This window comes from Alternaria conjuncta (assembly GCF_024043145.1).
Source record: "Alternaria conjuncta strain BMP 0040 chromosome Unknown scaffold_20, whole genome shotgun sequence".
NCBI lineage: Eukaryota > Fungi > Ascomycota > Dothideomycetes > Pleosporales > Pleosporaceae > Alternaria > Alternaria conjuncta.
The window spans coordinates 296012-317293 of NW_026250109.1; the positions used below are offsets into that span (position 1 = coordinate 296012).

At 53.8% G+C, this 21282-nt stretch overlaps 8 protein-coding genes across 8 annotated transcripts; 5 read left to right on the forward strand and 3 right to left on the reverse strand.

Annotated features, from left to right (window-relative positions):
- Nucleotides 1–788: 788 nt before the first annotated feature.
- J4E85_010015 (uncharacterized protein) lies at nt 789–3167 on the reverse strand (the record flags this gene model as incomplete). Its single annotated transcript, XM_051474232.1, has 3 exons — nt 789–866; nt 917–3084; nt 3137–3167. The coding sequence occupies 3 exons, from the start codon at nt 3165–3167 to the stop codon at nt 789–791; spliced, it is 2277 nt and encodes a 758-aa protein (XP_051322019.1).
- A 279-nt stretch (nt 3168–3446) lies between these two features.
- On the forward strand, nt 3447–3903 carry RSM19 (mitochondrial ribosomal small subunit component; the record flags this gene model as incomplete). The annotated part of the gene is made up of 4 exons (XM_051474233.1): nt 3447–3489; nt 3549–3564; nt 3615–3794; nt 3861–3903. The coding sequence occupies 4 exons, from the start codon at nt 3447–3449 to the stop codon at nt 3901–3903; spliced, it is 282 nt and encodes a 93-aa protein (XP_051322020.1).
- A 243-nt stretch (nt 3904–4146) lies between these two features.
- On the reverse strand, nt 4147–4868 carry J4E85_010017 (uncharacterized protein; the record flags this gene model as incomplete). The annotated part of the gene is made up of 2 exons (XM_051474234.1): nt 4147–4554; nt 4608–4868. 2 exons carry the CDS (start codon nt 4866–4868, stop codon nt 4147–4149), a joined length of 669 nt encoding a protein of 222 aa, XP_051322021.1.
- A 2721-nt stretch (nt 4869–7589) lies between these two features.
- J4E85_010018 (uncharacterized protein) lies at nt 7590–7977 on the forward strand (the record flags this gene model as incomplete). Its single annotated transcript, XM_051474235.1, has 2 exons — nt 7590–7811; nt 7864–7977. The coding sequence occupies 2 exons, from the start codon at nt 7590–7592 to the stop codon at nt 7975–7977; spliced, it is 336 nt and encodes a 111-aa protein (XP_051322022.1).
- Nucleotides 7978–12843: 4866 nt separating this feature from the next.
- On the forward strand, nt 12844–15517 carry J4E85_010019 (uncharacterized protein; the record flags this gene model as incomplete). The annotated part of the gene is made up of 2 exons (XM_051474236.1): nt 12844–14723; nt 14773–15517. 2 exons carry the CDS (start codon nt 12844–12846, stop codon nt 15515–15517), a joined length of 2625 nt encoding a protein of 874 aa, XP_051322023.1.
- A 315-nt stretch (nt 15518–15832) lies between these two features.
- On the reverse strand, nt 15833–16127 carry J4E85_010020 (uncharacterized protein; the record flags this gene model as incomplete). The annotated part of the gene is made up of 2 exons (XM_051474237.1): nt 15833–16061; nt 16105–16127. The coding sequence occupies 2 exons, from the start codon at nt 16125–16127 to the stop codon at nt 15833–15835; spliced, it is 252 nt and encodes an 83-aa protein (XP_051322024.1).
- A 1038-nt stretch (nt 16128–17165) lies between these two features.
- On the forward strand, nt 17166–18562 carry J4E85_010021 (uncharacterized protein; the record flags this gene model as incomplete). The annotated part of the gene is made up of 2 exons (XM_051474238.1): nt 17166–17224; nt 17272–18562. 2 exons carry the CDS (start codon nt 17166–17168, stop codon nt 18560–18562), a joined length of 1350 nt encoding a protein of 449 aa, XP_051322025.1.
- A 912-nt stretch (nt 18563–19474) lies between these two features.
- J4E85_010022 (uncharacterized protein) lies at nt 19475–21181 on the forward strand (the record flags this gene model as incomplete). Its single annotated transcript, XM_051474239.1, has 5 exons — nt 19475–19917; nt 20128–20158; nt 20317–20423; nt 20490–20833; nt 20931–21181. The coding sequence occupies 5 exons, from the start codon at nt 19475–19477 to the stop codon at nt 21179–21181; spliced, it is 1176 nt and encodes a 391-aa protein (XP_051322026.1).
- Between the last annotated feature and the right edge of the window lie 101 nt (nt 21182–21282).

A 21282-nucleotide genomic window follows, 5' to 3' on the forward strand; every position in this document is an offset into this window, starting at 1 on the left:
CGAGCCGGAGACACGAAGAAGACTGAGATGGTGTGATGCGAATATCCTGTCGCCGTTAGTGCTGGTTCTCGACTCCACACACTGCTGTGATGTTGCATGCTCGTGTGGTAGAGGATATGTAAGACAACGACGTACCTCAAAGCTGATCGATGGGAGCCAAGGTGAACAAGCGAGCGACAGCTATCCAAAAAGCCGAAGTGCAGCAATGCGAAGGAAGAAGACGCGGAACAAGAAGATGGAACCAAAACGAGTGTGTGTTGAGGAGTGGACGAAGAACGGTGTTGGGTAGGTTGTTATAGCCCGCATCCTGTCGCGACTTCTCGTCGAATAGCCGATCGGAGCTGGCCATTGAGGAAAGAGATGACCAAAAGACGGCGTAGGAAGGGTTGAAGAGAAGCATCGTGAGATACGTAGAAGTGGGGATGCGGACAAGCGCGGCTGCCAGGTGAGATAGTTGAGGAAAGAGCGGTCGACACACCTCGGTGTTGGACCCCGGCGTGAACAAGTGCGACCGCGACATCATAACACCTAATGCAAGGAAAAGGAAGACTTCAAGCGAAGAGGTCGCATGGCTCTTTCAAAATATGCAAACACTTACGATATTCTTCACGTTTCAAGTCTCGTAAATGCAGACGGTTAGACATATTCCCTTCCTGAACTCTGGTATACCTAGCTGGAAACCCCTAGACGCCTTCGCTATGCTCTATGCTAGATCAAATACGCCGTTTTGCACCACCCCTTCCCCTCAGGTTTTACGGTGCTTGTCATCCCTATGTCGATGAGACAATTTACCTCCTACGAGTAGCCCTCGCACTGGGAGGGGGCGCCGACTCGAAAGCATCATCAGACTCAATCTCATCATCACTCTGCACAAATGTCAGCAAACGTAGACCCATCAAGTATCATTCTCATTTACCGGCTCCTGTACAGCCTTCTTTCCTCTCGAAGCCGCAGGTCGCGTGGGCTGACTGCGTTGCGTGAGCGGCTGCGAGAAGTGCAGCTTCGTCTGAGTCGCCGGCGCCTTCGCTCTCGCAGTAGTAGTCTTCTTGGCCGGTGACTTGGCTCGCGCAGGGGCTTTCGTTGTCTTCGCTGCAGGTTTCCTTGCGGGAGCTTTCTTCTTTTGCGAAGCTACGAAGAGGTCTTCGGCACTGTCATCGTCTTCTTCCTCTTCGGGTACTTCCTCGTCATCATCGTCGTCGATCATGATTACGTCGTCGTCGTCTTCGTCGGACTCTTCTTCTTCTACGACCTTCTTCTTACCTCGCCCGCCTTTGGCCGCAGGCGCGGCCTTCTTAGGAGCTGCTGCCTTCTTGGTAACCGCAGCCGGCTTGCGGGTTGTGCCAATTGCTTTGCCACGACCGCGGGCGGCAGCTTTCTTTGTCGGTATGGACGCTAAGCTCTCGTCATCGTCTTTCTCGCCTTCGTTATCAGACCTAATGATAGCGGCTGGCTGATCGACCCAGGACCCATCGAAGTCGCTATCCCATCCAGCTGGTTTGGGCTTGACCTTGGACTTCCGGGTCTTCTTTAACTGTCCTGAGGCGAACATGTCTTCTAGTTGCTCTCGGTACTCCGCCATCTCCTTGACGATCTCCTCTTCTTCAACGTCATTTGCGTCCATGAGGTGCTTAAGCTGAGTGCTGAGACTTTCCTTCACAAACTGCTCCATGGCGTGCTTGTCGTCTTTGTCTACAAACTGCGACACTGCGTCTCCGAAGGAATTTTGTGGTAAGATCGTCAAGGTCTGGGCCGTGAGAAACTCCTTCACCAGCTTGTCGACCTTGACTGAGTCAATCGAGATCTCCGCAAGTATCTCCGCATCTGGCTCTTCGGCATTATTCTTCAACGCTCGGTTCGTTGCCTTCTTCTTCCGATGAAACTGTACTATGTCGTTGATGTTGGCGACCTTGCCCATGAACCGATTCGAGATGCGCTGCGGATTTTCGCAGTGGAACTCGCCCCCTTGTGGAGCTGTGTACTCGACACGAAGCCGGACAAGCGGTTTCGGAGGGTCGTCGTCATCTTCTTGTCGATCCTCCTGTAGTTCAAGCCAATCCTTCTTCGCTTCTTCGATAAGCTCCTCAATGACCTGGTTCAGATACTGGGTAATCTTTGCACGGTTATCGCTGACGCGCCAGAGCTCCTTCTCCTTGATCTCCCTCTCTTCCGCAAGTACGATTTCTTTCATGATGAAGGGTCGCACAGACTTCAGACGGATGTTCTCAGTTGTGAATTCTTTGCCGGTGACGCTCAGAATGCAGACATGCTTGGGGACCGCTTCTCCAGGCATGAGTGAGGTAGCAACGGAGGAACCAGGCTGCATGACATGGAAACCCATCTCGGGGTTGTATCGCGGGTCAATCAGACATTCGTGTTCGTGGCCCCATACGACAAGGTCCATGAAATCGGGTAGGAAGTTCTCAGGAAGGTAGCTGGTGGGTGTATGCGCATGGTGGTTCTGATGTACACTCATGAGGTTGAACCACTCATCCTTTTGCGTACCAGGCTGAAAGAACTTGACGTTGCCGTCTCGCCAGGTATGGAACAATCGCTCGTCGCGAACATTGCTGAGACCGTAAAGAGCAAGCTTGGTGCCACCCTTTTGAAGCAGCACCGGCTTCACATTGATCTTATCGACTTCCGGGGTACGACCGAAATAGTTGACGAAGCCAGACGCCTGTAGTAGATCGAGAGGGGAGAATGAGCCTTCGCCTGACGGGTCATCGTGGTTGCCGTGAATGGCAAATACGGGTATAGCGATATTGATATCTTCGTCTTCGTAGTTGACGTGGTCAAACATGCCTCCGAAGTTCTCGCTCGCATCGCTCAGCATCTCCAGTTCGCATGGCTTCTCTCCGAGACAATTCATGCGCAGCGATCGCATGACCTGGTACATGGACTTCCTCGACGGTTTGTTCTCGTGAAAAAGGTCTCCCGCATGCAGTACCATGTCCACATCGTGTTCTTTCGCTAGGCACATCACCTCGTGGAATGTCCTCCAACTGTCGTCTTTTCGCTCAGCGTCGCGCTCGTTGTATCCGACATGGCTATCTGTGGCGACGAGTATCCGGATGGTGTCTGCGCCTGTATCGTCCATTAGCATATGCTTCCCGTCTCATCTCAGGCTCGCTTGTACCTCGTTGCTGACCGCGTGCTCGTGGCGGCATGGTGGGCGGTTGATTGATTGGAAGAGACAAAGATTCCTCGGATGGTGATGCTGGCAGAGGCAATTCTGTGACTCAAAGTTTCCCTGGGGCACTGCAGATGTCCGTTCTCAGCAAACACGCCACTGCAGGCCAGAGCATCGCGAGCGATCACTCACCATTCGCGACGCGCTTCCGCCTAAGCCAAGCCCTTAGCGTCCCCCGCGCTCTCACGTGCATCCTGAAGCCATCGGAAGCCGTCGAAAACATTCGCCGACCTCATCATTCACGCATAACGTCGCAATGTTTCCCACACGAGCGCTATGCGCTCGATCGGTCTGGAAAGGTGAGATGCCGTCTGGAGTTGTTCGTCTGTCAATGCCTAGCAATCTAACTTTTTCGCAGGCCCCAATATCGTCCCGTAAGCCACTGCTATCAAGCCCTGCGAAATGCGCCCTAATTATTTCGAAGCCTCCCGATAGCACAGAAGAAGGCGGGTGAACGAATGCCACCGATCAAGACACAAGCGCGCTCCGCTACCATATTACCGAACTTCGTCGGCCTCAAGTTCCAGATACACAACGGGAAGAGCTATCTGGATATCACCATAACGGAGGACATGGTAGGACGAAAGCTTGGGGAATTTGCGCCGTACGTCTACTGCACTTATGGTATTTGCGGGAGGATATCACAACGGAGTGCTGACTTTGATTCTAGGACACGGAAGCAGTTCATGTACAAGCAGACGAAGAACAAATGAGCAATGGGACGAGTGTGCATCAAATGGGAGTTTGGGTATCATTTTGGTTTATCTAGAAGCCATTTTGTACTGTTATTGTACACATATGATGAGCCCTTCGTTGGGCGGGATGCATCCATGTTCCGAATGATCAGTCCCTGCGCCTATGATGCCGTCCAACGCCTAAAATGCATGTCGATGTCCCGTATTACCACATCCCGTCGTGTTCCAGCTTCATGGGTTCCCGTCCGTTGGTTGAAGGTCCTAGCGGTAGAACTCTCCGCGCTTGATGTTGACGCCGTATTCGCCTACTGCCATACCCAGGTCCTCCATAGTAAGCACGGTGCGTCCTTGATTGCCACCCTGGCCTCCACCTCCATATCCTGGGCGCTGGATGCCGAGGTTGTAGTCCTTGGCCTTGGAGCCGCTATCCTTCCCGCCAGGCGCACCACCAGGCGCTGCTGCTGCTGGCGCTCCTCCTGCGCCACCCATAGGGTTGTTACTTGTGGTGTTGGATGATCTGATGCGAGAGAACTGGTAGGCGTCGGCTGCGATGTCGGCGATGAACTTCTGTGTCGCGAGCGCAAGGAGACGTGCGAGGTGTTGTGATGTCTGAGGTGGCGGTGGCAGACCGGCGCGTGTCAAGTAATAGTTGGTCACTGCATCGGGTATCTGGGGGCCTGGTTAGTGTGCGATGCTTGGAATGGAGACGGCATTTAGCATACGATCGGCGCGTAGTCATCCATCTTGCCCAGGAACTCGCGCAATGTTGCGTCCTTCTTCGCAGGTATGCGCGCCTCAAAGGCGGCGGCAGAGTCTGCCATGCCGTTGACCGCTGCGGGCTCTGCATCGTTTGCGCCGTCGAGATTCATAGTTTCGGTTTCCAGTCGTGTCGCGTCTTGCTTGATCTCGTCGTCCACTGTCTGGTCTAGTTCATCGTTGACCTCCATGTTCGTGTCCGGAGGTTGAGAGTTGGTTTCGGACATAGTTGCGATACGAGTGATATGTGTTGCGACGTGGTAGTGCGAGGTATGACGTGGGGTGGTTTGTTCGGGTTGCTGACTGCGGAGACAAGCGCGGGAGTGACGCGCCAAGCAGCAGGGGCGGTCACGTGATCGTCAGGGTGATTGAATGAGCTACCTACCTTCACTGCACATGGACTCTACAATCACGTACAATAGCTATTATCGCGTGGATCTAAAGAGTCGCAGTACTTGTGTTATTGCAAATAGCTTATGCTACTTATGATTCCTTAGTGATCCTGCATCAGGATCGGTTACGCCCCGTTCGGGTACTCCGGTCCTGGCGGAAGGCGTTCGCACTACGCCTGGATGGGATGCAACCTCAACGTCCATCCTCTGCTGTCATCTTTCGCTGAACCTCCCAGTTCCCTAGCAATAAAGCGACGAAGCGCAGAGCTGAAGTCGGATAGAGTGGAAAGGAAGAAGTAATACCTGTGAGGGGAGATTTGATGGAACTAATGCAGATGTGCTCAGGGAAGTCAATGCGGCACCCCGCAGAGCCTCAGCCAGACCTCGGAAGATCTCTAGAGTCAGGAGCGTAACAGCCTACGAATTGTCTTTCGCGCACAAACCCAAGGAACGTCGCCGATAACGACACCGTGACGGTTGTTGCGCGAGTCCCACCTGTCTTTCGACATAGGGCAGGTGTGCAGCAGTCACGAAATCCTCTTGTTCACAACGTCGGTACGAGCGAGCGCTGAGGATACACCCAACATCAACAACAGATGTAGCACACACATTGCCTGTCAGATAAACGGTCTCGCGCGTAGTTGCGTGTCGGAAGGCTTGTCTACCGTGCCAGCGTCAGAACGTTGCGGGAAACTCATCTCCTTCCCCACAAGCCCAGGCAGCTTTGTGCCACCATGTCATCCTTGTGTCACCGCTCTCACCGGAACCATGGATGCTACTGGGTCGCCGACCTGACGATACTGAACTAAGTATCTCTCATCGACAATTTAGCCTATCATTACACGGACTTGAAGAGCGCGCACGACGCCGACCACCCAGACGACAAGGGCGAAAAGCACAAGGTCTGGCAGTTCTGGTACGAGCAACACGCGCTGCCACCTAACGAACACGTGAGGGATGCCTAGAGCTGGATGAAAGGCTATACTCTCGTACGAGGACAATTCAAGCACGGGGTGGAAGAATATCTGTAAACGCTCCCAGAATGGCCGATCAGAGTGGCCGACCAGCACAGCGAGATGCGCTACTCCGCCTTGCGCAAGAAAGCTTGTGTGGCAATTGAGACATGTTTCGATACAGATGCTGCTTTCAGCTCCATGATGCGAGACGCCTTCACGCCTTCCAATTCGAGAGATAACTAGCCGGATCCAATTTTGTGAGTAAACCTGAAGGGTCTTTCTGCCGCTTGCTGATCAAATTCCACAGTTTGCTCAGATACGTAATTTTGGATTGTATCCGTACTAGAGCCTTACCGGTATCGTGGTAGGTCGGCGATCTTACAAAATCGTACCATCGCAGATAAAGTGCTTTCTACCAAGAAAGCTTCGCATCCTTCCCGTGGCCCGCGTCCGCGTCATGCCTCACCCGCTCTTGCATCCGTAGCGCTGACACTGTTTTGAGGCGTTCACTTTAATACATCCCTTCACCAATTGTGCAGACGTTGTACCACCGCAACCTGATCTAGATCTGGGGGCCTTACGTCTGCATGTCCACAATTCGGGTGTCTAGCGCAACGCATCTATATTGGAGATAAAAAAGGGTCTCCGAGGTCTGAGGCTAATTACCCGGCTAGGTTAGCCATCTGCAGGTTACTGGAGACAGCTGTGGCGCATGCGCTGGCCTTGGCCCCACCCGGCGAGGCTTCCAACCCACTACCACCATCTCATGAAAACGATGAAGACGATATCGTGCACAAACATCGCAGTAGCTACTTGGGTGTCTGATCAAATTCTCCAGAACCGAAATTACCGAACTCGTGTCACGATCAGCCACTACACCGGTTCATTCCAATAATTCCAAGGTCATCTTCATAAGATGATGCCACAGCAACGCACCGTCGTTTAGCGTACGGAAAAGCCTTGCGTCCGCCGCGACTACTAAGGCCCGCTCCGCGCGCTACCGTCAGGCGTTCCCCTTTACTCCGTTCGACAGTATCCCTGTTGCAAACCGCGAGGACGACCCATGTGTAGAGGCATGCTGGTACTCGGGGCCGTCGATACCACCGTCAAGTCTGGCCCACGTCGCACAGCAATCTACAGTCGGATTGACCGGTTCGTCTCTAGGGCTTACACGGACGTCCATGCCGGTTTCACTTCAAATAAAGACCTCATGCAAGGCCTCCAACGTTGACATCACATTGAAGCCTCCTCGGCGTTCATCTCTAGGTAAACTCATCGCAGGAACGTCGCTCTATGGATGGAGAAGCCCGATGGGCCGATATCTACTAACGAGAACGCAAGGATAATCCACTTCGTGGAGGGCCACAGCGTCTCGAAGATTGTTTTCGGCCCACGAGCAAGCAGTGCCAGCCTCTCGATGGCTGGACTCTCTCCACCAGGGCTTTCTGCCATAGCTCTCAACTCAAGCACCGGGAGCTTAGCATAGCCATCCTTCATCTATAAAGCAACCTGCCTCCCTCTCCTCAATTCTTCATCCACTCACTCCTCAAACCACTTCATTCACTCTACAACCGCAATACTCAAACCGCAAACCTTCAACATGCAGTTCACCCAGATCCTCCTCCTGGCCATTGCGCCTTTCATGGTCGCCGCCACCCCAGTCGACGCTGAGGGTGTCACTTCCGTCAACAGCTTCCCCCTCGAGGCCCGCGGCGGCAAGGACTTCTGCGGAAGTGATCTGCGCTCTGCTGGCGGCGCTTGCACCTTCGGTGGCGGCGAGAACGACCCCCACGCTTGCGGTGTCAAGGACAGGCAGGTTGTCGTATGTGTCTCTAACGTGTAATCTGCAAGACTGAGTGCTAACAATCATAAAGTTGTACTGCAAGGGCGGTATCTGGACCATCGACCACCGCTGCGCAGCTGGTCAGATTTGCAGGTGCAACAAGGGTACTCCCAAGCGTGGCGACCTGGTTTGCAAGTCTGGTTAAATTACTGGTTGCTTTTCGGTCACGAGTGTCAAAGAGTGGAGTTTGAGGATTGCAAGGACGTGTGGTGGAGAAGTCTCTCATTCAAGGTTGCATACCACCAATTTATTTGACTACATCCTGATGCAATGAAATCGTTCAAGAAATTATCATACTCATCACCATGTTTAAGGATCTCCAACTCTCGTGCTCCTGCTGTGTCGCTCAGACCGTGTTTCCACATCCTTTTTGCACGATTGCGCGTTGTGTCTAATTCCTCCCCAGTTCTGGAACTCCACTTAGCAATCTAGACTCTTTCCAAGAGAAGCGATGGCTGAGGTTGGGAGTCATCATATCATGGTTCCTTGGTACCGAGAGTGAGTACCCAGGTAGTTGCTGATAGCATCGCGCGCACGGACACGGCAGGCGCGGAGGGGCCAATCGGAGTGGTTGTGCCTCAACTACTCACAATCATCAGATCTCTCCACGACGCGTTCTCCACTTCATCTCGCGGGACTCATTATCGTTCTGACAATCGAAGCTACATGCGATCCTATAGAGCATATTAGAAAGCAAACAGGACGACTTCGACTGGCTTCACCACGAATTGGTCCGGAACCCCCGCTTTGACAAACGCTCCGCAGCACCTGACCCAGGCAACAAGCCAGCTTCAAAATGAGGGTTCAGCCTTGCCCCAGCTGCACTTCCAGCTGCGCACACCCCTGGGGAAGACGGCGGCGTGTCATCAGTCCCTGCAGTACCAACTGCGCGATTCCCATTGACTGACACCCCATGTCGACATCAGCCAGATCAACTTAGGATTGTGCTCAGGCCCCAATACATCAACAGAACTATCCAGAGGCTGCTAAAGTTCCTCCGCTACTCATCACAAACTGCGCGTGATACCGCGCTGTATCCGTTTTCCTCTAACACAAAGACACCACGCCGCACCCCGGCACCAAATTGCAAACGACTCTGCAAGCCTTCTTGTGAAAGGAGCCATCTATCGGACAGGATATCCCAAATCATGGCCACTCTTACTGATCTGCCCCCAGAAATCCTAGAGCAGATCTTCCATTTCCTAGGAAGCATCGACGACGTTCACCATCTTGGGCGCACATGCACCAAAACCCACCATGTCATCAAAAAACGCAACATCTATCTCGAGATTATGCGCTCGATTATCTACTTCAACCCCCAACACCGCTACGACTTCCAGCTCAACAGAGCCCTGTTCCTCCATTCCAAGATCGTTGGACACTTTCAACACCACGTGTCACGCTTGCCCGCCAGCCAACCTGGAATGAATAAGAATAACTGGGAGCATTATTTAAACAGTACGGCTAATGCATGCTGCTCGCCACAAGAATGGACAAGTGATGCAATCTGTGACGTGCTAGCACGATATCAAGGGTTACGCGTGCTGGAGAACACGTGGATGGAAAGGGAACTCCAAGAGGAAGACTTCCTGTCTGTAGATCATACCTCGGATGCTCAGCGGCTCGTGCATCGTTTCAAAACGGTCGTTGGCCGTGGCGATGAGTTCACATACGACGATATGCCTCCACGCAATCCGGAAACGCCACACACGTGGGGTTATCGCAGTCTCAACGCTGATCAGAGAGGACGATTCTATGCCGCGGTGGTGTGTATCTGGCTTCTCAACGAGATCAGATGGGTGTTGACCCATTTCTCCTACCCGGCGAACTTCACTATCCAGATCGGGATCCTGGAGTCGTGCAAGAGCAGGATTGTAGCAGAGAAAGATACCCCACTGCTGGATGAACTGGACCGTCATGCTGTGTTTGCTTTCATGTATGAGCATGTACTTCCACTTCATGCCTTATACCTCGCCGACGCCAGTACTTCGCACCTACCCTTCACATTTGTCTCCGACTTCTCCAAGGACATGGCTCACTGTCCTAGGTACGTGTCCTACATCAACAACCCCATCTCATGCAACACTCGATCGTATATGTACTAACCAACGCGACAGACTACTCCAGCTCTTCCTGATGTCTGGCCAAACCTACTTCCAACCCCCCGACCTAATCGACCTCATCGTCCGCTCCAAGGCATCCCGCCGCCGACCTTACTCCTCCCTCCACACACCCTGTTCAACCTTGCTATGGAGACACCCTCGACGAACTCACTTCCAGGCCTACAATGACCTCTGCAACGAAACCAAGAAGGCGCATATCCAGCATATGTCGACGCGGCATCTCACGCTCATCACACGCTCTTCCTTCCACCAATCGCGCTGGGATATGAGTCAAGGACTTATTCATGCTCCGGCGCTTGGTCAGGCATTGTTCAGAGTACCGGATCATGCGAAGCGGTATTTTTATGATCGCGCTATGGTGGCGTTTGAGTTGTGGGAGTCGAAGCGGACGGGGCTGAAGAATATACGGACTGTGTTTCCTCAGAAGTGGGAGGAGATTAGGTGGTGCATTTGGTGGTGGGCGGGTAGTGAAGAGAAGGCGAGGATGAAGATGGAGAGGTTGAGGGAGACGGTGGGGTCGCAGTAGGGCGGATCTGTGCCGCGAAGTTCCTTACGGGAAAAAGCAAGAGGGATGTACACGATAGTAGAGGTCCAGGTGAAGCTGTAGTCAGCTGCCTCGTATACGCGTACCTGGATATCCTGGGTACATAGCGGTCACTCATGGTGCCGAATATCGAACGCGAAAACACAAAAATACAAAAACACAAAAAAAGCTCAGCAACTCGGTCAACTTGAGTAGTCAGCATAATTGAATTTCCTGTTGCAGTTTGCATTCGCATCGACCATGTCCCATCATGTGACGTGATTATTTCCGGGTATGTGGACTAAGACAGTTGCGGGCCGGAGCGAAGGCATTGTGGCTGGGATTGTGGCTGTCGTCAAAAGGAATCATCGATCTAAGGCCCGAAACTTCTAAGCCTCAGGCCTGAATGCGTATGAAATTAGAACAGGGCAGCAATCATGACGCAACATCTATCGACCATGGATGATACCTGAGATACGCAAATTAGGCATCCTTTTGACATCATTGTAACCTGGGTGTTGCTGGACTGTGTTTGAGAATGACTCTCAATTTACGCATACTTGGATGCCGAGGCGCATTCGGCCTCGAGGTGTGGCGGAACGTCGAAACCCCATGGCATGAACACCATGTCGACGTTGACGTGCAGCAACACGCGCCTTGGTCCTGCTTCATAGTGTTAAACCATTTAGAACAGGATTAGCATCCGCAGCTTATCAGTTCCAATGCATCGGGTACAGCGGCTAGGATGGGTGAAGACATAGTGGTGCTCTTGGTAGAGCGGAGAAGGTGGACAGTTGAGGACTAGCTGGCCAGGCATAACTATGAAGGCTTGTATATCGCAGACAGACAATACGGACTGCTAGGAGCTCGCGGCAGAAATCGGGAAGGTCAATGGCCGGTATTCCGTTTTCCCGTAGGCACAGGGATCGATAGATGGCTCGCTCGTGCTGCCGACCATTGGCATAGGAACGTGAAAGTGCCGGCACAACACGGCCCTCACCGAGGCGCCCGATGTCCCAAGATCCAAGGCCAATTGGGTGCAAGCAGGCGCGCTGACATGAGCAGACGGCGAGATTTGCTGTTTGTTGGAGCGCAGGCAGCCATGTATAAAACAGCTTTTGGCAAGTGAGGGGTCGAAGATACTCGCGAGACGTCATTGGCGTGTAGAAGCGCGTCAACTGCGCTGCTGGAAAGTGAATGCAGAACCACGATGAATGCGAGGGTTGTCAACGCAGATGCAGCCATAGAACAGGCAAGTGACCTGTCAGCTGCTAGCAGCTACACGGCGGCTCTCGGGCGCTGGGCGAGGGAATGGTGAATGCGCCGAAGTAGCGTGGGCTGTCGGGTTCTCTTAGAGCACCACCTTAACGAAGAAAAATTCGCGCTTGAGAGTGACCCTCTTTCTCCCACCTACGCTTGCTTCTCCCGCACACACGACAGCCAATTTTCTTGCCTGGCGCCCCGTCTGCCTTGATCACGTCGCATCCGACCCTCAGACGCCGCCTCAGCCCGCTCCGTCGCTGTTGCACGCACGCCAGACGAGCCTGTACCGCAACCCTCGTGTGCCTGGAGCCCGTACCTCACTGCACCCTCCAACCCTCATTATCCGCCCGCAACCCACCGCCCACCCCGAGCACTCCGCCGACGCAGTCACAGCTGCCCTCTCTGCGCGACTGCCTACCCCGCCGCCCACGCAGACTCGCTCCAGAGGTTAGTTCCGCCCACAGCACCGCCCACGCCCGCCGCACGCTTGCCCACTGCCTTGCTCCCCGCCTCGAGTTTGCTCGGCACGCTGCGCAACCCTCCTCCCCTTCTCCGCCTTTCACTCTCCCAGCTGCGCTCTGTCTTTCACTCGCGCTCCTTCCCGCTTAGTCCTCGGCGGCCCACGCAGTCATTTCGACTTGTCGTGCGCTCGCTCCCAGTCCTCCACCACAACTGCCCACGTCACTTGTTTCCACCACCACGCCTTATATGCTGCCCACACTGCGCTTGTAGCACCTCTGTTCTTCGCTAACCCCCGTCACTGCAGTACGCGCAATTACCGTCACAGTCGCCAAACAGTGAAGTAGGAAGCATTTACTTTCCTCACGTTGTGCGAGACCACCTTGGTACAAAGCCCTCGTCCAGCACACTGCTCAGCTCTCCACCAGTGCAGAGCTATACCGTCGCCGCACCGCTTAGTCGTCGACGCAAGGCTTGGTAGCAGCAAAGAGATTTGCGTGCGGGGAGGTCAAGAGCAACCTCTCCGGACATACCAGCGTCAGCACCTGTTGGCCAGCTTGCCGCAGCGCTCCCATCGGGGACCCTAAGCGCTTACTCTCGTCTTACCAGCCGGACTTTAGTCGAGATCCACATAAATTCCAAAATGGCCTCCACATTTTCATATGCGCAAGCCGCGAAGGGCGTCGTCACGCCTGCCACCACGAGCAAGTCGGCATCCGGCTCCGCTACACCAGCCAAGGACGGCAACGGCGCATCTGTCCCAGAGACTAGCGCGTCACCCAGCAACTGGGCCGAAGACGTCGAGTCTGAGTCGCGCCCCGAGCAGCCTGCGAAAACCCGCGAGGCGCGCACAGAGCAAGCCGCACCCAATGTGGTCAAGGTTTCACAACCCGTAGATGCCTCCAACATATCCTCGCCGGATATGGGAGCCTCCACTTCGTCGACAGTCACCAAGGACGACGATGTTTCCTCGATACCGAACACCTCCTCTGAGTCGACTACCTGGGATAACAAGTCTCAGGCTTCCACCTCGGTTGATAAGTCGGTTGAGCCAGTCGAGAAGACCTCTGACAAGGTCAAGAAGGCTAAGAACGTGCCTGCTAAGCCTCTCCAAGAGGCGCCTGTACCTACTGTGAACCCTTGGAAGATACGAGCGGACACGATCAAGTCTCAGGTGCAGAAGGTTGCGCCTCAAACAACTCCCAATGGAGTGTCCCATGGGACAAACGGAGTTCAGGCCAAGAACGGCGACTCAAAATCTCAAGAGAAGATTACAAACGGCGAGAGCAGAAACAAGGGACGAAAAGAGTTCAAGGGTGATCTCGATGTGAGGAACGGTGCTAAGGGCAGGTTCCCCGAGAAGGATGCCAAGGCAGCTCCGGCTTCGAGCGCGCTGCCTCCTCCACCGAACCGCGACCAGGAGTCATGGCCGACTCCCGAGACCGTCATCGACGAGGATCGCAAGAAGGCCCAAGAGAAGGGCGAGAAGGAGCAGAAGGAGCGCAAGGATGGCGCTTCGACTAGCAAGCACGAGTGGGTGAAAATCCCCTACACACCAACAGTTGTGTTCAACACGCCTCTGCCAAACGCGGCAGGCGCCAGGAGAGGTGGCCGTCCTGGAGGACGCGGTGGAGCAGTGAACGGCGGCAGGCCTACTAGCTTCGGCAACGGTGCTGAACAGACCGAGAAGGATGGATTCGTACCGAACGGCGAACAGACGAGGCGCGAGCGCGCTGAGACAGCTACCCAGGATGCGTCTCCCAAGGCCAAGCGTAACGGTAGCGCAGATGCCCCTACACTTAACGGTCAGGCTCCTGTAGTCAACGGCGACGCCGCCGGTAAAGCCGCTGGTCACGTACCCTCCGAGTCTGAAGCGCAGCCCAGGCGATCGTCACTGTCCAACGTGCCTGCTCAAAACGGCGCTTACCAACGTCAGTACCCCACCAAGCCTCACAAGGGCCGCCGAGGCGAATTCCACGGTGCCGGAGAGCGAAGGAGAGATGGCGCATCTTCACCTACCAAGGATAACACCTGGGGTGAGCGTCAAAATTCTGCTGGAACGCAGACAGACGCCGCTGGAGATGGTGAGCGTAGAGCGCATACCTTCCAGGACGGCTCCTCGCATGGCCATTCCAAGCGCTTTAGCTCCTTCTCTAACGGCCGCGAACGTGGCCGTGGAGGCCGTGGCGGTCGTGGAAACTACACCAATGGACACCACTTCACTAACGGGCACTCCACGTCGAGCTTTCCCTTGGGCCCACGATCGCCCACGACCTTTGTACCTGAGAGCAACAGCTTCTTCCCCGCGCCTCACGGCAAATTCGGTCGCAACAACCACCGTTCACAGTCATTGACCACCGATCCATACAGGTATCCACCGTTCCAACCCGGGTACCCAGCTCCTATCCAAACGTCGCATGAGATGTATCCTTATGGAATGCCTGCGCCCATGAGCGCTGGATTACCGTACAGCCCATACGGCGTCGATCAGTACTCGGTCTTCGCTATGATCACGACCCAAGTGTATGCTTTTTAACCGCCCGTCACCAGAAACATGCTAACAGATTATTAGGGAGTACTACTTCTCTGTTGATAATTTGATCAAGGACTTGTACCTACGTCGCCACATGGACTCTCAGGGATTCGTTGCTCTTGAATTCATCGCCGGTTTCAACCGCATCAAGAGCCTGTCTCCTGATATCGACATGATTAGGCTCGTCTGCCAACAGTCTGCCACAATCGAGTACCGCACCAGCGAGAATGGCCAGGACCGACTACGTCGCAAGGAAGGCTGGCAGCAGTGGGTTCTTGACATGGCCGAGCGTGATCCGTCTGCACAGAACGAGGGACCAAAAGAGCTGAACCAGCCTCAAGTCTCTCGCCCTGCAGGCTTCGATCCATCCAACCCTCCTCAGTGGTCGGCCATGTCCCCAGCATTCAGCCCGTTCGGTAACGAGGGCGCGTATCCCCAAATGAACGGTTTCCATCCCGTTGCCCAGGATGCCGGTTCAGTGCCGGCGGAGACGAATGGCGTGGCTGCCGAAGAAGTGAACGCGGCCGTCTCGAATGGTCACCCAATCGAGAGCTCGACAAAGGCTGTGAGTGGAGATATTCCTGATTCTTTTTCCGACTTGCAACTCGACAGCTTGACAGTCGTCATGCGCAAGCAACCCCCGTCGCAAATGTCGTTGCCTCCTTCCGTTTCCCGAACGTTTTCTAATGGCTCCATCGATAGTAAACATGGCGTGCCAGATGAGCCGGAGAAGTCCATCACCTGCCAATTGAGGGTCCACGGTGCCGGAATGTCTGATGGGTAAGTTGCCGTTTCAGAAGAGATGAGTGTACGCGCTGATCACGTCGATAGTAGCCCTGAGTGCCATCATTATCACCCACAACTCGACACCGACCCGTTCCGATCGACTTCTCCCATCGCCCCTGTTCGCCTCTATTGGGTCAAAGATCACCACAGCCCAGTTCACACCATCCCTTCTGATTCATCGCATGAATCGTATTTTCACCTTCGATCCAAAGCTCTTCATCAGCGTTCCAACGCACCCCTCGGCACAACCCCTTACGACATGAACGTTCTTTACCAATTCTGGTCGCATTTCTTGATTCGGAATTTCAACCAATCAATGTATGACGAGTTCCGCCATTTGGCTTTCGAAGACGCCGCCCACCGGAGGACGGATACTGGCATTTCCAATCTTACCAAATTTTACGGCGAGTCTTTGCTTTCGCCACACAGCGTGATTCGACAGCGGGTAGCTTCGGACTTTGTTGAACTTATCAGGACCGAAGACGAGCGACGTCCAGCTTTCGATCAGCTGAAAGCAGTTTATCGCAGCGGCAGCATGGACCCTCGAAGCCGACAGCGTATTGAGGATTTGCTTGATGCAGATACCTTGGCTCTGTTGACACCGCCATGATGCTTTTAGGGTGCTGTCTCAACTCTGTCGTATGAGCCAAGGTTTATGCATGTCTTCGTCCCGGTCTTCGGTCTTGTTGCTTCTTATCTTCCCCTTGCGAGTTTTCGGACTGTGTATACATTGACAAAAAGTTCATGTTCTGGCGTTTTCTACCCGGTCGGCGGTCGACCAACTGTTTTTCCTCCTTCGATAGAATGCCCTCGCGTCTCGGAAACCTTTTCCTTTAATGTTCACACGAATTACCAATCCCACAATACGAAATACCCTTCTCAGGAATATCTGGCTTTTCCACCTCTTTTTCATGGATCTAGGGGCCTCGTAGCATTGAAAGCTGGCGTTTTTGTGTGTGTGTCTACCTTTTGCATGTTCATCCGACTCAGCATACAAAACTCGATGGCAGCTTTCTCTCCCCTCAGGCATATATGGTAATCATGTTCTTCCTTTACTTATAGGTGGATGTGGTTGCTTGGGAGTCTTGTTTTCCATGAAGCAAAGTATATAAGCGGATGTCAGGTCTGCGGATGTGGCTTTTGCTTTGTAAAAGTACGAAAATGAATACCTTCTGTTCCTGGTATTGAGCTTAGACCCGTGTGGTGAATTCTTACCTCGGTATTCCAGGTGTCGCAGGATGATACGCTCATGTATCGTGAAGTGGTTACTGGTGTCGAGTCGCATGGCTGCTGCTCCGATTCCGGTGCTTTACTTCAGTCGCTACCATTCCATCCCTCACGAGAGATTCGCATGCGGCACACTCCGCCAAGCAACAGCAGCACAACTTCACTAGGTCACTGCGCCATCAAGCAGACGATTTTTGGAACTTGCAGCGGTAGTTTACAGGCCGAGAAGATCAGGCTTCACTTCATTTGAAACGAAAGCCAGGGTGCGGTGAGTGAAGTGGCATATGATCGTCGTCATTGCTCGGCGTTCCAGACCAATGGTGCCGATCGGTGGCGACATTGACCCTGCGCCTCATTAACGTCGCCTTCCCCACAGTTCGACGCATCACCACTCTCCTCTCTTGGAACACACACCCATCATGGCACCTGCCGTGGTGCATCTGTATAATTCGGTGGCTAAGAACGCGAGAGCGTTCAAGTAAGTTCACAATACTACTTGAGGAGATCGCGTACTGACAAACGAAGGGCTGCCTGGAAACATGCTGCGAAACTCGTACAGAAACAACTACCAGAATCCGCACGACCTGCCGATGCAGTACTACAACCCATCCTCGCTCGAAATGCTCCAAAGCACCCTCTTCACCGCATTGCCTACCTCAAGCAGAGCAAGGGCCGATGGTACACCACCCACAGCCAGATCAGCGCCGCCGTCCGTCGCTTCACCACCTCTGCGGCTCGCAACTCGGGCGTGAAGTATGACAAGGCCTCCTTCCCCAAGTCACGCATTGGAAGCATCGTCAACGCCCAGGCTGGCCGCGCACCCTTCGCGTCGACCCTCCGCCCGAACCTTACTGGTGGCGCACTTGGACGAACGGCTGGAGGCTACGGCTGGGGCTCTGGCAGGGCCGGAGGCGCGCGTTACTTTTCGCATGGACCCGCATCACCCGCCCAAGTCATCAACAACGTCTCTCAGGCTGTGCGAGCGTTCCTCGTCGGTGGACAGAAGGCTCAGTTCGATGGCGTCAACCCTCACAACGGCGAGAAGCGCTTCAAGACGGTGTCCGCGCTACAAGACCAGGTCAACCGTACGCTGAACAAGGTTCCCAAGGCCACCCCTGGATCCTACATCAGCTTCAACGTTAACCCCACCGTCACCGCTCTTACTCCCCTCAAGGCCGTCAAGGGCTTCACCTCGTTCGCACAGGAGAAGGAGACACTGAACAGCGAGGGTCTCCTCGATGTCCTGTCCGTCGACTTTTCAAGAGCTGTCAAGGAGCTCGCAGCCGTTTTGAACGATCTGCAACGACTGGCGGCACTAGGCGATCTTCCAATCTCGTACGAAAACTCGGTTCTCAAAGTCCACTTCCCCGGATGCGATGCGCAAACAGTGGAGACGATATGCAACGACTTCGAGGTCTCCAGAGGCGCAGTTCATCAGGACGCGGACTTTGACTCTTTCGTCGGCACCGACATCGCGCTACTCTTCCCCTTCGCACCTAGCCAAACACCCTCCGAATGTTCATTCTACGACAAGCCCGTTGCGGATCGCCAACACGTACAACCGAACATCGACTGGACGCACATGCTCTCGCCATCACTCGCTGCTTCAGAAGACTTCTCCACTCATTCAGAACAAAGCTATGACCAGCTAGACGACTTTGAAACTGAGCCAAACCCGTGGTTATCTTCTTCGTCGCCATCAGGATACGATAGCTTGCATACTAGCGAGGCTGATGAAATGGACATGCATACCCCGTTGGAATACCAGGGCGTTGAAGGCATGTACCGGTTCATGGCTCAGTGCGAGTCGCGATAGATGGATATAGGAAATGCGTTGACGAATGATGATACCTCTTGGCTTAGATTGCTAGAATAGCGTTTTAGATATTTTCCTCTCCTTTGTAGAAATACGAATAAATCAAATAACATTAAAATGCTAGACTATACGATGTGTAACGGTCATCAAAGCTATCGCAATGATGCCGTACACTAGAATGACCAGCCCGAACCAGGATCAGACCGCAGTCTGAGTCAAAGGCGCACTCTATTCATTTTGGACCCGTGGGAGTTCAGTGCAGCAAAACTAAGAGTCATTATGAGCATGGATGATTCATTTCGACTCACGGTGCTGACAGGCGACATCCGCATGCGCATCTGCATCACTATTATCATCATCATGCCAACTAGCCGAGCGGCATAGTTCCGTCTCTGCATTAACCGGAAGAGGCAGGGCCTATCGAGCGGTTTAACGTAACAAGCTCGGGTTATGAGTTTATTTCCGGACAAGGGCGTAGGGATGTCAACCTCCACTTTTTTTTGCTTGCTTCCTACTCTTCCAACCGAGGGAGGCGCAAACATGACTCCTAACATGTTCGCACGCGTTTGCGAGCTGCAATCTGTGTGTGTCTTGGTGCGCAGAAGTGTGTAGGTGATTGTTCTACGGATTGAAGAGATTGAAGAGATTGGAAAGAGCGAGATTGTGCGATTGAGAGGGATCGTGCTGTGTGATACCGTATTCCCGGGAGAAGGCGAGGGCGAAGAGAAACGACGAACGAAGACGAAGAGGATTTGGCAAACGCGCGTGATGAAGATGAAAGCACCGCAACGCGAGAAAGAGGAGGGAGTCAATGGACATGTAAGAAATGACATGTCAACATCGGAAAAAAACATGACCAATGCGAGCACTCAGCAGGACATCGCACTCCACACCACCAACACTGCACAATCCATGCCAGAAAATTCGCCCGCTCATCAACCACCTCAAGCATCAAAATCAAACAAACCCACCTCTCCCCCGGATACCCACCCAGTCGACGTCCCCCCCAACGGCGGCTACGGCTGGATCTGCGTCGCCGCCGTCGCAACGATAAACGGCCACACCTGGGGCTTAAACTCCGCCTACGCCGTCTTCCTCGCGCACTACCTCTCTACCTCCACTTTCCCAGGCGCCACACCGCTCCAATACGCCTTCATCGGCGGGCTATCCATCTCCCAAGCCCTCATCGTCTCACCCGTAGCCACATACACAACCCGGCGCTTCGGCACCCGAACCACGCTCTTCATCGGCGTATTCTTCGAAACCGTGTCCTTCATCGGCGCGTCCTTCGCGTCGTCCATATGGCACCTTTTCCTGTCCCAAGGCGTGTGTTTTGGATGGGGCATGGGGTTTCTGTTCGTGGGGTCTGTGGGGATAGCAGCGCAGTGGTTTACCACGCACCGTAGTCTGGCGAATGGGTGTTGTGCTGCGGGGAGTGGGCTGGGGGGATTGATATATAGTCTTGCGGCGCAGGCGATGATTAGGGATATCGGGTTGCCGTGGGCGTTTCGCACGCTGGCGGTTGTTGCGGGGGTCGTGAATAGTGTTTGTGCGTGTGTGATTAGGGATCGGAATAAGGAGGTGGGGAGTAGGCAGGTATGTTCGCTGTTTCATTCTTTTTTGTTGTTGGTGAGATGGATGCGAGTGAGGATACAGCGGCGAAGTGGCTTGTGTCCTCCAACGCACATATCCCAAGCACCATCTCAAAAAGCTCCATCACTACCAACGCAGCCCTCATACTGACATCCGAATAGGTCAGCTTCGACTACACTCTCTTCAAAAAGCCACAGTTCGTCGGTCTCCTCGCATTCGGAGTATTGAGCATGCTCGGCTACATAGTCCTCCTCTTCAGTCTACCCAGGTATGTTGTTGCCGTACAAAACACCTGTGAGACATACAACTGACTCCATATCTTCCACCTCTATAGCTACGCCCGCACAATCGGGCTAACCGCCAACCAAGGCAGCATCATCGGCGCCGTCTTCAACCTGGGCCAAGCCCTCGGCCGGCCCCCCATAGGCTACTTCTCCGACTCCATAGGCAGGTTGAACATGGCTGGCAGCATGACATTCCTCGTCGGCGTCTTCTGCCTGCTTATCTGGATCTTCGCGAAGAGCTTTGGTGTTCTGGTTTTCTTTAGTCTGCTGGGTGGATGTGTGGCCGGCACGTTTTGGGCGACGGCGGCGCCGGTTACGACCGAGGTTATGGGGTTGAGGGATTTGCCGAGTGCGTTGAGTATTACTTGGTTGGTGCTTGTGTTGCCTACTACTTGTAAGTCTATCTCCGTCTTTCGCCTGGTTTTTCTGTTCGTTCTTTTTCTATGATTGCTTTCGTTTATGTGGGAACGTGTGCTGACGCGTGATAACAGTCTCCGAACCCATCGGCCTCGAGATCGTCGCGTTCAACGGAGGGAGCTACACCGGTGCCATCCTCTTCACGGGGTGGATGTACATCGGCGCTGCGGTTTGTTTGTGGATGGTGAGGACGTGGAAGATTGGCGAGGATGAAGAGAATGCTGCGGCGGCTGCGAAGGGGGGCGTTGATCCCACAGTGGCTGAGGCGGAGAGCTTTCAACGGAGTCCGTTTGTGAAGAGGATGTTTATGATTCGGAAAGTTTGACAACTTCGTATAGAAGACCTCCTTTTCAAGTATAGGACGAAGTAGTCTGACACAGCACAAATGACACACATCAACTTACTCCATCTAAGCCTGTACAGACA